General features: G+C 38.6%; 1 protein-coding gene across 9 annotated transcripts in view; it reads left to right on the forward strand.

Annotated features, from left to right (window-relative positions):
- NCOA1 (nuclear receptor coactivator 1) overlaps positions 1–14,200 on the forward strand; it is a 178,658-nt gene that overhangs the window by 143,196 nt on the left and 21,262 nt on the right. For all 9 annotated transcript variants that reach the window (XR_011473140.1, XM_070428782.1, XM_070428779.1 and 6 more), the window contains 2 exons: positions 6,345–6,446; positions 8,304–8,706. Coding sequence is in view for 8 of the 9 variants with exons in the window: in XM_070428782.1 (XP_070284883.1) it covers positions 6,345–6,446; positions 8,304–8,706 (505 nt within the window). In the remaining variant the exon portion in view is untranslated. The remainder of the gene's footprint in view (positions 1–6,344; positions 6,447–8,303; positions 8,707–14,200) is intronic.

The following is a 14,200-nucleotide window of genomic DNA, read 5'->3' on the forward strand; positions in this document are numbered from 1 at the left end:
TGGCTCTTCACTGCAGAGTCTTCTATGTGTGAGGGAGGTCTGGCCAAGGCTTATCTCAGCAGTAGAGAAAAAGGAAAGCTCAACTCAAAGTAGTAAAACAAAAATATTTTTACTCAAATATTAAGATGATTCAAAATAGAGACATGTCCAGGTGTGGTTAGTTCAGAGACAAGGATGTTATCAAGGACCCAGGTTCTTTCTGTCTTTTTACCCTGTAATCCTTGGCAACTAGAAGAATGGCTGCCATGGTTACAAATACCACATGCAAACAAAACTATCTAGCAGGGGAAAACAAGACTATCTTTTTCCTATGCATCTTGCTTTAAAAGCCATGAAACTTTCAGAAGGCTCTTGTGCCTTCTTCCCCACTTCCACCCCCCACTCCCAAAAAAGGGAAAACAAAAAAAAGACTTCACATGTTTGGCTAGCCAGAACTGAATCACTTGTGCACCCTTAACCAATCGCTGGCATGGATTGACTTAGAGTACTCATGAAGATGTGTGATTTGGGATAATTAGCTGAATAAAATCCTATTCTGTCATCAAGGAAGAAGAGGAGGGTAAATGGCTGTGTTGGCATTAATAGTACCTGATAAAATCAAGAAATTAGGTTTAAATACATTATTTTAAATTATACAGGTAAATTTCACAGTCGGGATCAAATTGGTGAACTAAAGTGAAACATCTAACTTCTGCCTTAAATTCCATTAAATGACAGGTTGTATATTTTAAGTGAGTAAATTCATATCAGTATAGAAAAAAAGAATACCATCAACCTACTAAGAATTTTGAAATATAGAAAGCAAACATAAGAAACAAAATTATCATATACAAGTAATACAATTGCTTGCATAGAAAATCCAAGAGAACCTACAGGGAACTTAGATCTGATAGAGAAGTTCAGCGAAGTTTCTAGATAAAAGAATAAGAAATAAAAATTAATGACAATCCTTTTTATTAGCAACAAGCAATTAGAAAATATAATTTCAACATATACCACAATATGCAAAAATAAATCATAATTAAAAGTCAAAAAGAAGATACTAGTAAAATATATTTGTTGATTTAAAGGCTGTTGTAAAGATGACAATCTTTCTGAAGTTAACCTATAGATTCAGTGGAATTCTGTTTAAAATATCAACACAGAATTTGACAAATAGATGCAAAACTTATTTTAGAAGAATGAATGCAACCTTAAAGAAGAATGAGGATGAACTTGCCCTACCAGATATCAAGATTTAAAACCAAGTTTTAAAAATTAAAACATTGTAGAACTGCCATAGGGATAGACAGTTCTAATCTATCTATATATATAAAAGCCTAAGTAACCATTATTACAGAACGACTGGTCGACTGGTCGCTATGACACACACTGACCACCAGGGGGCAGACACTCAACACAGGAGCTGCCCCCTAGTGGTCAGTGCGCTCCTACAGCTGGAGCGCCGCTCAGCCAGAAGTTGGACTCACACCAGGCTCACGGCTGGCGAGCACAGCTGCGGTGGCAGGAGCCTCTCCCACCTCCACAGCAGTGCTACTAAGCGGTGGCGGCAGCAGGCACAGTGGGGCCAGGATGAGCAGCAGCGTGCTGTGCCTGGCCCGGCTGGGGCTCCTCACCAACCGCCTGCCACTTCAGCATTTCTTCATCCCTCGGGGGGGATGTCAGATTGCCAGGGGTTGGGCCAAAACCCAGCAGTCCGACATACCCTGAGGGGTCCTGGATTGCAAGAGGGCACAGGCCAGGCTGAGGGACCCCATCCGTGCATGAATCCGTGTACCAGGCCCCTAGTTGGAATATAATAGAGAGCCCAGAGACACACCAGACATAATATAGGAACTTTATAAGTGACACAGGTGGCAGTCAGTGGGGAAAGGATGGTCTGTAAAATAAATGCTGGTACATTTGGCTGTCCATGGTGGGGGAGTCAAATTAGATCCTTATCTCATACAATACACAGAAAATAAATTCTAGATATTTTAATGGCCTAAATGTGAGTATGAGAAAATCTCTATGGCCCCTTATAAAAAGGACATAAAGGAAAAGGTTGATATTTGCATTAAAATGTAAAACCTGTAAGTAAACAGACACCATAAACAAGATTGGGGAAGTTATTTCAGGGAAGATATTTGCAACCTCATAACAGACAAAGGATTAGTATCTAGAATATATCAGATTCATAACAATATTTTTAACACACTTATCTCACTTGATTGATATCATGTTTACTTGTTGGTCATGTCCTCTTCTTCCTTCTTCCCTCTTGCCAAACACAGGAGATGTAAGCTTCTAATAGTCAGGAAGGGAACACAGTGCCTAATGATTTGAGAAGAAAAAGAAAGGGACATACTCAGGTCTACATTATAGTTTATTTTTAATAGATCTTTAGATCAGTTTAAAAAATATGATTTCCTGGCCTTAAGTATATCTCATTGACGAGAATATGGTACACAAGGAGTAAAAAGATTCTAATATTTTAAATTTGATTATACAGTTAAGAATAATTCCCAGTTGGCGGACAGGAAGAGGAAGAACAAACACCCTAGGAAGCTAATATAAATGCATTGGCTGAGACTTAAATGGTAAAAATAAAGAAGGAACTAGTGATTAAAAAGAAATACAAAGTTAAAGCCTTTAGGTGTAGTGTCTGCTTACATCTCAAATAAGCAAAGAATCAAGGAATATATCCATAATACCTATAAGAACTTGTAAAGTTCTATTTTTGGAAGAAGGATGACAGCAGAAATGGGTAGGTCTGCTGCTTATAGAAAATAGTATAACACTGGCTAACAAAGATACAATTATTCTATTCCAGTTTTGCTTTCTTCTTCTCCAGCAAAGGACATAGTCTTCATACTATTAAAAAAAGAAGAAGAAGAAGAAAAATATGGAGAGGGAGTAACAGTCCAGACAGATAAAGAAATATGATATCCTTAGGCAAGTCCAGATTAGGGTCCTCAAGAAGGGTATGGATCTGGTGTAAGAACCACTATTGATAATCTTTTATATATTACTAGAGGCCCAATGCATGCATTCGTGCACCGTGGGGTTCCTCAGCCTGGCCTGTCCCCTCTCTCAATCCGGGACCCCTCAGAGGATGTCGGACTGCTGGTTTCGGCCTGTTCCCCACAGGCTAGGCCAGCAGTCCGACATCCCCCGAGGGATGTAGTAGTGCACAAAGCGACAGGCAGCTGGGGAGGAGCCCGAGCCATGCCACTCCCATTCATCCTGGTCCTGCTGCACCTGCAGTTGCTCAGTAGCACTGCCATGGAGACAAGAGAGGCTCGTGCTACCGCAGCTGCACTCACCAGCCGTGAGCCCCACATCTGGAACCCGTGGGTCAGCTGAGCAGTAACCCCACTGTGGGAGCGCACTGACCACCAGGGGGCAGCTCCTGTGTTGAGCGTCTGCCCCCTGGTGGTCAGTGCGCATCATAGCAACCGGTCGTTTGGTCATTCAGTCGCTTAGGCTTTTATATATATAGATAGACTAGAGGCCCAGTACATGAAATTCGTGCATGGGTAGGGTCCCTAGTGGCTGCTGGCTGCCGGCCGGGGCCTCCCTTCCCCTGGCTGCCTGTTGCTGCCACTGGCCAGGGCCTCCCTCTGGCTGCCTGCTGCCAGCCAGGGCCTCCCGTCCCGTGGTTGGCCTGCCGGCCCTGCTCCCTGGTCAAACTCCTGGTCGAGGGGACAATTTGCATATTAGGCTTTTATTATATAGATAGAGAATAGAAGCAACCAGAAAATGGAACTAAGGTCAAAGAGCAGAAACTACAGAGAAGCAGATTTCACCTCCAGATTTCTGGCAAAAACTGCCTGATAAAAGAATAAGCTTCTTTAATAAAATAAGCTTCTTGGGGAGGCACTTGAGATCTTATTCCCCAGCATATATCCTCAGTTTGGCTCAAATAAACTTACTTAAAAAACAAAACAAAAACTCGTTGGCTTGTAAGAATTTATGCAGTGGCTGTATCAAGATTCTCACCCTTGGCACTACTAACATTTTGGTGATTCTTGTTAGTGGGGGAGGGGGACTCCTCATGCAATGAAGGATGTTCAGCAGCCTCCCTGGCCTCTACCTTCCAGATGCTAGTAGAAACCCCTCCCCAAGTTGTGACCACCAAAAATGTCTCCACGCATTGCCAGATGTCCCTTGTGGGGCAGAATCACCCCTGATTGAGAACCTCTGGGCCAGATAATCATCTTTTAGGTTACTATAGAAGGACTTCTTGCTAAGGCATTGAAAAAAGTCCATTCAGGCAGACAAAAAGGCAGTTATCCTGTGCTGTGTGTGTGTATGTGCACACATGTGCATGTTTGTGTGTGTTTTACATGCATAGGCTGGGTTTGTATCCTTCCACACGAGCCCCACATTTCCTTTTGTAATGCAACAAGCCTTTTGACCTGCCCTTTATAGGCTTTTGAATTTGTGTCCCTCGCTTTAAGGACTACCAGCCTCTTTCATGCCCCAAACTCCAAAAGTTAAGATTTTCAAAGCGTTAAAGGAGATGGTTAACCTTTTGGGAAGACTTCCTTGAAGAAGTGGAACTTGATCTGCTTGCTGGAAAATGGGTAGCATTTTAGTAATCAGAGAGAAGAAATAGGTCAGAGTAAGACAGTTGTACACACAGTCAAGGGAAGGGAAAAATGAACACGAGTTATTTTATGGGCAGAAATCAATCAATTTTTCTTTAACAGAAAGTGCTTATAGGTTGCTGCTATTTAGAATAATTCCTTCTGCTAAAAATAGCCTATTTCTTTTCTAAGGTTATTTTTTCATTTTTACTACTTCTAAGTCATCTTTCCTCCATCCCCACCCATTTCATTGTCACCATGTCTCACAATTGAAAGGATATATAAAGCTGTAAATTTGGAATCCCAGCTCCCACTCCCCCAGTAGTTGTTCTTCTGTGCATCACTAAGTATTAATGTGTGTTCGCCTGTCCTCATTGCCTTCTCTGTTTTCTTGTACTTGCTCTTCTTTCTGCCTGAAGTTAACCTTTTGAAGCTCCCATTGAGCTCACTCAGGCGCTTGGTCCCTGCCTTCATGTCCTACACTAGTTATTGGTCTGTCTGCATTGCTGTAGATGTCTGTATATGCATCGCCGTACTTGATCTTTAAGCTATAGATCAAAGGTGGGGAACCTCCAGCCCGTGGGCCATACAAGACCCACAAAATTATTTGGTCTGATCCTGCCAAGGCATTAGCAGTGAGTTGATTACATGTCTGACCAAATATAGCAGGCTAAGTTTTAAGTTGATAATTTTGTATGGCCCACGAATGATGTTATAAATATCCAGATGGCCTTTGGCAGAAAAAAAAGTTCCCCACCCCTGCTATAGATTGTTTATAAGGAGGTACAACCCTCAAGGATGCTTGTTTTGTTACCTGATAAAGTTGAGGCATGTCTGTGACCTGGAACCCTAAGCCTGATATAGATAGCATCTTCCAAACTAGCGTTCCATAGAAGATTGTTCTAGGAGATACTGTTAATGGCTATATGTCAGGAAAAAAAGGTTTGTGATAAATAAGTTGCATAGCCTATCCCCTTCTTAAAGACCTGCAATGTACCCATAGAATTACTGCAGTAAAGAACTCTGTTTCACCTTGTGTAACCCATCATTCCCAGTACTTAATACAGCACAACATGCTGTTTTCCTGGCACATCTATTAATATCCTGCAGAACAATGTTCTTTTAGAACACCAATTTGGGAACTGCTGGTCTAGAGTAATTACTTCTTGCAGTTAAATAAATAGTTCATTTTCTCAGACCATTTGTTTCTTACATAATTCTCTTCAGCTAATGAAATCATGTTGGATTCCCCCAGATATGTACCCATTAGACAGGCACCCTCCAAGTGGGAAGTACCTCAACTTCTCCATTTATCTTCCAGACCTTTGTAGAATGTGCCCAATTGTATACTTACATTTTTACTCACAATAATTTTATGACTGAGAGCTTTTCTCTCCATTATTGCGCTTACTTGAAATAGCTAAGTATTAACGTGTTTTTTCAGAGTGCGATAAATGCCTTTGTGTGTTTGTGTATTTTAGTGGTAGAGCCTTTATGGCAGAACATTTGAAAGTATAATACACACACCTGTACCTATGTGCATACATATATGTGCATGTGTGTATTCTATTTTTAAATGCTCTGCCATATTTAGTGTAGGTGGGAACTGTGTTAGGAATTACCAGCCTTTTGGCAGATAAACATGGAGAATATCTTACTGAACGTGCAACAGTAAAACTTGTTAGTAATCAATAAAATGTTTGTGTTACCTTTAAGGGCTATGCTATATTTTCATGTAGAAATACGATATCTCATTTTTTCCATTTTTTCTAGTTGATACACCAAAATCGGCAAGCTATTTTGAACCAGTTTGCAGCAAATGCTCCAGTTGGCATCAATATGAGATCAGGCATGCAGCAGCAAATTACACCTCAGGTAATGTGAGCAAACCAAACACTGTTAGTACTTTTCTAATCCAAGCCGTGTTTCCTAAAGTGTTGACTGGAGTGTCTTTGAAATGGTCTGTGAGCTGATCTTTTAATGATGTTTATAAGTGTAGCTCTCTTCTAGAATGAATTTATAATGAATCTGTGATATCCCTTACTGATATTTGATCAAAAGCTGAGGGTTCTTTGTTTTGTTTATTGTTATTGTTGTCACTGCTATTAGATACCAGTGGACTAAGTAGAAAACTCTTATTGCTGTTCTGAATAGTGCTAGTAATAAGAAGCCTCAGCTATGAGACTGTATGAATGGTACCTGAAACCCGATCCAAACTGTGTCACATTGCTGAGTTATCTTAACTATCTTGTGTTCTCAGGTCCGTCTGAGCATCAGCATTTTCTATTTTTTATTTATTTGAATGACCCTTATACATGAACACAGAGCCACTGGAACTTTAAACATAAAAAGAACTGGATAGCCTTCTAAGTGTTAACTAGATCTTAACTTCCACACATAGTTTGTTATTTTTGCTTCAACCACTTTTTTGTTTCCTTAACCAATTTGACACAAACATTTGGGAAATGAAGGACTCTAAAGAGGATTCAAACAAAATTCTTCTTTTCTCCATAAAATAGAACTAGATGGACTTGGGGCAAATACAGAAAGCCAACACTAACCAAAAGGATAAATACTGAGAGAAACTGCTAGTAAGCAGCAGATGTTGGCATCTTTATGGATCCAGATTTGGGTTTCTATGTCTTATAAATCCTGGGGTTAGTTCATGCAAGGGTAATTAGGTTGTAAGGAAACAAGACCCTATTATGGAATTAACATAAAGATGATTTCTACCAGAATGTCATATGTCACAGTTTGTTCTAGATTGGACTATATGTAGTTGACAAGTTTAATTTTAATGGAGCCATATGCTTTAATCAGATCCTCAATCTGAATTGATATTTTCTGAGGAAGGCTTTATTGACATGCCATATTGCTTTGCAAATTAGACCAAAAAGTGATTTCAACCTAATGTTACCACTTCTTTCTTCATTTATAATATCATAGCTATTTAAAACACTCTAATACCTAGAGTAGTCTTATACTGCAACAATGAGACAAAATAGCTGGTTCCATTTATTTCTGTTTATTATCTTATTTCTAATTATTTTCCTTTTAAATGATAATTTATTAGTCATTGGATCCTGGGTTTTTGATTTTTCCTCTTTTACTAGTAATGGTATTAGTAAGTTTTTTAACTATAAAGATAATATATGTTCATTATAGATAATTTGGAAAATACTGAAAAGTATATAGAAAAATTTAAATCACCTATAATCACATTTTATTCATTTAAGTAAAGTGGAATAAATGATTTCCGTGAGAAAAAGGGGAAACTGTAATTTTTTTGAAATAGAAAAGTAGAAATCTCCTAACAACCTAATGTCAGATAAGATGGAAGTCGTTAGCACATTTCTTTCTCTCCTCTATGGTTTTAATGTTTCTTTTAATCATTTTTTATGACTTATAATACTAATCAATGCGTATTTTCTTTGACTTTTCTCAGTTCTGTGTGACTTTTTGAGAATTTGCATTTAACCACTTTAGCAGTCAATAATAGTGTTTTAGCATTTCTCAACTACCTTTAATCTATAAAATTTACTTCATTGTTTTTCTCTCCTGTAATTATTACTTAAGAGTTTTTTGTTCCCTTTCAGTTTTATTTTCCTCTGTATACTGATAATTGCTACATATTTTGTTGCCCCAAGCTACTAGACTTTATCCTGTAAGCTTTCCAAGATAGGTAGAGGTTATAATTATTATAATAAGTGAAGAATTTTTCCTCCTTTGCAGCCACCCCTGAATGCCCAAATGTTGGCCCAGCGCCAGCGGGAGTTGTACAGCCAACAGCACCGACAGAGGCAGCTAATACAGCAGCAAAGAGCCATGCTCATGAGGCAGCAAAGCTTTGGGAACAACCTTCCTCCCTCATCTGGACTGCCAGTTCAAATGGGGAACCCCCGTCTTCCTCAGGGTGCTCCGCAGCAATTCCCCTACCCACCAAACTATGGTACAAATCCAGGAACCCCACCCGCTTCTACCAGCCCGTTTTCACAACTGGCAGTAAATCCTGAGGCAACCTTGGCCAACCGCAACAGCATGGTGAACAGAGGCATGGCAGGGAACATGGGAGGACAGTTTGGCACTGGAGTCAACCCTCAGATGCAGCAGAATGTCTTCCAGTATCCAGGATCAGGTATGAGGACCCCAGCCAACATCGTTGCTTTCATAAGTACTGCACACAGGTCTCTTTCTATGTGTTTCAGTGCAGTGACATTGAAGCAGTGTGCTAAAGGAGAGAGACACATGGGGGTCAGGAGGTCCACGCTCCAGACTCACCTTTTGCCAATAAATGCTTGAATGATTTGAGGCTTGTATCTCTGTTTGATAGCTAAGATTATTAAATTAGAAGATCCATAAAGATGTGTCTTCAAAGCACATTCTCTTATTTTCTTATGCCCTCTGATGGATCCCTATAAGAATCTAATGAAAGTCTTTTTTAGACAATGGATTTAAGTTCATTAACTCAGAATTTGGATACAGTTTCTTTAATTACGTTGAAAATTCTGATAGTTTACATAAGGATAAATAATTTTCACAAAGTATCTCAAAATTCTCATTGGTGTCACCACTCTTAGCTGCTTAGTTTGCAAGCTAGTCCTGCAATATTAGGCGACTCTCTGGCTTCCAAAAGGACTTTTCTTTTTGGATCTTTCATTTGCACAGTCTGTCCCTCATTCTCTTTGTCCTAGGTGATGGTATCTTGTTTCACTTCTATCACCTTGACGTTCTGATAGGTAGTGGCAAAAAAACACACATTTGATTGATCCGCCATGTTTAATCAGCCTTTAATGCAAAATTAATGTCAGACTTCTGAAAAAAAATTGAAATAAATTCCTTGATATTATAAGTGAAAGAAAAAGTAAATTTTAAGTCTGCTTAAACATGAATATCAATGAGAAGGTGGCTGTTTGACTTGAGTAAAATAGTGAAGTTACATAGAGATTTTTGACATGACAGTATACTTATCAACTTTGACAGCCAAATTAATTTAGACTTTTCTTTCTTACAGCAACAAATGCTAAAATCCTTTGACTATTAATTAAGTGTCTAGGGAGACTTGTATCAGAGAGCACCAGAATTCTCTGATACATTTTAATCAAAATTATGCCACATCAGTTCCCTTGTCCTCAAGACAATGAAGTCATCTTTGGCTGGTCTGTTTCTCTGACACTATCTGTGTGGGCAGCAAAAGGATTGTAAATCCATAGTGTCATTATAAGATGGTCTGAACAGGAATGGCCTTCAAAAGAGTTTTACTTCTCATGATTTCTGTATGCAAAAAAATGGAAAAGCCTTTTTCACTTTACTTTAGCTTGCAGAGGGACTTCCTCCAACATTAGAAGACTTCCATAGTTACCTATTTACCCACTCCTCTTCTAAAAGGGCAACCTAGCCAAAACAGCACATAGATGCTTGGCCTTCATGATACTGATTGCAGAGCTGTAAACCAAAAGATTTATCTCATTTATTTGGAGGGGGGACTAACTACAAGTCAGCCAAACGTTAATAAATTCCCCCAAGGATTTTATTTCTCTTATAAAAATGGTACTTCTGCCATTTCCAGTCGTGCTCTTTGATACGTCTTCTCCGGAAAGCTAGTAAAGAAAAACTGTTTCAGAGCCACCTGGAAGGCAGTGCTTCACAGCCCTGGCTCCGATGAAGTGAACAAGATTTCTTCCAGGGTCGTGGGTCTAGTTATTGATCTTTTGAATGTCAACATATAGAACACAGTGGTTGAAGTAATGAGTTGGTGGACCTTCGTTCTTTACCAGGCAATGTAACCGAATGTGTTGCCATCCACCGTTGATGCTGTATCTAATACCCGGATTTTTCTTCCAGCCCACCTTTTGACTGACCAAAAAGTACTTTTCACAAAGTAAGAATCTTACTTTGATAAAGCCAGCAGTCATACTGCAAACAAAACCCAGAAGCTGGGTGCAATAGAGTAGAAGTTTCATCCAGTTGCAGACTGAAAGGAAATGGCAGAACTTTCAATTCTTCCATAAACTGCTTTAAAATAATAGAAAGCTGTTTGTTTTTCTGGATAACGTAAGAACACCTAACGATAAAATGTTTGTAATTTCTTCCACTGTTCTAAGGTGAAAGTTTGCCTCCAGTATGGTCAGCAGCCTGGTATAAGGCTTCAAGACCAGGCCTTGTATTAGTACAAATTCAAGTTCTGGAAAAGTTCCAACCATTTCAAAGCAAGTCTTCTCAGCAGGGGGTGGGGAGCCATCATATGTTTTTATAAATAAAGTTTTATTGGAATACAGCCATGCTCATATAGTTTACATTTTAACTACAGCTGGTTTCATACAGCAGAATTGTATAGTTTTTTCAGAAACCTTATTGCCTGCAAAATAAAAATATTTAATATCTGGCCCTTTTCAGAAAAGATTTGCCAATCTCTGTTCATTGATATGGTAAAGCCAAAAGATAAATACATTAACTTTGCTTTAGTCCTTTGCTTTGGCGTCTTTCAGCTTAACATAGGCCCAACCAAAGTAACTGAAGGACATGCAGACAACAGTAATGGCAGAGTATGCTTCCTGTTATTTCTGGAAACAGATTTTTTTAGACTATTATGCTAAGAAGATGCGTGCACTAGAACAGAATTAGACTTTAAAAGTTTGTTTCATGCTAAGGCAATATTTATTCTAAGTAAATATGACGGATTTAAAAAAAACGTTGTACCCACTTCATGAATTCCTTGAAGCCCATCCGAGCTCCCTTCTGTGAACTACACAGTGAACGTGCTCCTCTCCCCACTCCTCCAGTGATCTCATCAGCTCCTGTGGCTTCAGTGACCTCTTCGTGCTGATGACTGTTCTCTATCTCTAAACCAGATCGCAGCTGTGTGTACAGCTGCCTACTGGACAAACATACTTCAATTTTCCACCAACACCCCACACTCAACGTGTCCAAAGTTAGACTTACCAACTCCACTTCCCCTTCCCTCCACATCTCAGTGTCCCAGCTCTAACAAACTTCTCAAGTTCCAAGAAAGAGGACACACCTTGCTCTCTTTTTCTTCCAGGCTTATGTACATCTTGTACCCTGTCTAAAATATCCCTCCCTCACTGTCTCTGTTCCTTTCTTCTCTTAGAGGGGTCTCCTCTGAAAGCCTTCCCCGACACTCCCAGTCATAAGCACTCACCACCCTGTCTTCCAACCATTTGTTAACCTAGCTGCCTTTCTTTTTAAACAGCAAGTGCCTCAAGTGAGCAGAGTGTGATATTTTAATATCTGTTTCTCAAGTACTTAGCATAGAGGTTGGGGTGGGTGTGGGAGTAGATGCTTAATGAATCTTCGAAGAAATTAATGAACAGAAGGATATATCTTAATTCTAGTTGCTGCTGCCAGATGGCTGTGATGCTGTTGATGGTCCAGCAGGGAGAATTAACATAGTCTAGGCAAAGATGGAATTGTAGACTTTAAACTAGATTGTCTGGTTCAAGGAATCCAAGGTCCAATGTAGGGGCCAAACTGGGACTAGAACTCTAACCACCTCTCCAACTCATGATTGATAGGCTGGTTCTTTCTACTAAAACTAGGTCATCTGATAAGAAAGCCATGGGCAGTTAAGATGTGAGATAAGGCCAGAAAAAATGCCAGAAAGCATGGTGATGTACTTGCAGTCTCTTATTTATTGTATCCTTTCACCCCACAGAGTAATATCCAGAATGTCATAAGTATCTCTTCCCCCTCACATGTATAGTTTTTCTGAAAGAAAGTATTTTATCATAAATACGGTTTAAAAAGCATTAGAACAGACAAGTGTTTATTAAGGATCACAATCGAAACAGTTGAAATTTAAAATGTAGAATTAATGCAAAGCTAGTCAATATATATGGAGATGATTAACATGATAGGGAGGGGAGAGAAACCCACCCTATAGAGTTATAAATAGAAAAAAAATAACTTTCTCTATTCTAAGTCAAAATTATTTACCAGAGATTAAATTACATGTGGAGGAAGCAGCAAGGGAAAATATGTAACTTTATTTATATAATCTTTATGCAAAAAAGTAGATAAACACTTAGTAAAAGAAAAAAAAACCTCAATAAGAACTGTAGGTTGCTCTACTTTAATAGAAAATTTAAAAGTGTAGCCTATTAGAAAACAAGTGAATAAATTAACTATATCTCTGACCAGATTAACCAAACAAAAAAAGAGAAAAAGGTCATTGTATTAACAATGACAGAATACAGACTATTATACAGGCATATACAATTATGTCTACAAAGAAACATTAAGAACATATAAGTATGCATATGATAAAATGATAGGGAAAGAAGCAAAAAAAATTTATCCAAGATTTTATGGAGGAAGATTTGAAGGGATTATACTAAATTATGGTAATCAAATTATAACATTCTTTTTTTTCTGCCCCTGTATAACTTTCTCTACCTCAAAAGTATTTAACTCTGAAGTGTATTTGTCAGGGGAAAAAAAGAATACAATATGCTAACATAACAGAAAACATAAAAAGAAATCCATTTTTACTTTTTTAAAACTGTTCATAGACTTTGACTTTTGGCCAACATGGGGTAACAAGGACTGGATTTATTCTCCTATTGAAACAAACAGAAAATCAAAGTATATGAAGCAAACAACAGTTCTCAAAGTTGTCCAGACTGTGTGCAGGGAGAGGGACTCCACCAGCAATAAATGGTGTCCCTGAGTTGAGGCAATGGAGCTGGGCACAGTATAAGAGAAGGAGCCATGTAGAGAGAGAACTAGGGGGGGTAGTTCTCTAAGAGGATTTCACTTAGATCTTCAGCTGCATACGTGGCTGTGGGTGTGTGTATACATGTGCGCGTACATGCAAACCAAGGCCAGGGAAAACCATCTGAAAAGATTAAAGGGAACAGTCTTTAATGTTCACACAGAGCCAATTCTTCTTCTCACCAGCTAGAATAGAAAATTCATAATTCATGGGGTGTCAAGCAGAATACTCAGGAGGGTTTTGCCTCAGTAATGAGCAAAACTGAATGAACTGTGTCTGCTTTTGTTTCTTTAGGCACAACACCCGAAAGAATTAAACTGTTTTCATGTAACAATGACCCCGACAAATGTCAAAACTATTTAAAGGGATTTTAAAAATTGAGCAACTAAGAAGGTAAAATTCATAATGTCCAGAATCATTTTTTAAAATTACCAGGCAAGCAAAGAACCAGGAAAATACAACCAATAATGAGGAGAAAAATTAGTCCATCAAAACCAACCCAGAAATTACACCGGTGATAGAATTAATAGGGATGTTAAGACAGTTATAAATTCTACATTTATTCTGTATGTTTAAGAAGTTAGAGGAAAGATTGAACATGTTAAATAAAGGTATGGAAGATATTTTAAAAATCCTAAATCAAACTTCTGCAGATGAAAACGACAATGTCTTTGATGAAAAGTATACTGGATGGGATAAGAAGCAAACTGGAAGTTACAAAAGAAAAAATTAGTGAACTTGAAGATACAGTAATAGAAATTAGAGAAAAACAGTTTGAAAAGATAGTAATTCATTTCAAATTGATCTTATAATTCAATGCAATCCCTATCAAAAAACAGCCCTGGCTGGTTTGACTCAGTGGATAGAGTGCCAGCCTGTGGACTGAAGGGTGCCAGGT

Source organism: Myotis yumanensis, unplaced genomic scaffold (assembly GCF_028538775.1).
Source record: "Myotis yumanensis isolate MYYU_CA2020_CCGP unplaced genomic scaffold, mMyoYum1.0.hap1 SCAF_11, whole genome shotgun sequence".
Lineage (NCBI taxonomy): Eukaryota > Metazoa > Chordata > Mammalia > Chiroptera > Vespertilionidae > Myotis > Myotis yumanensis.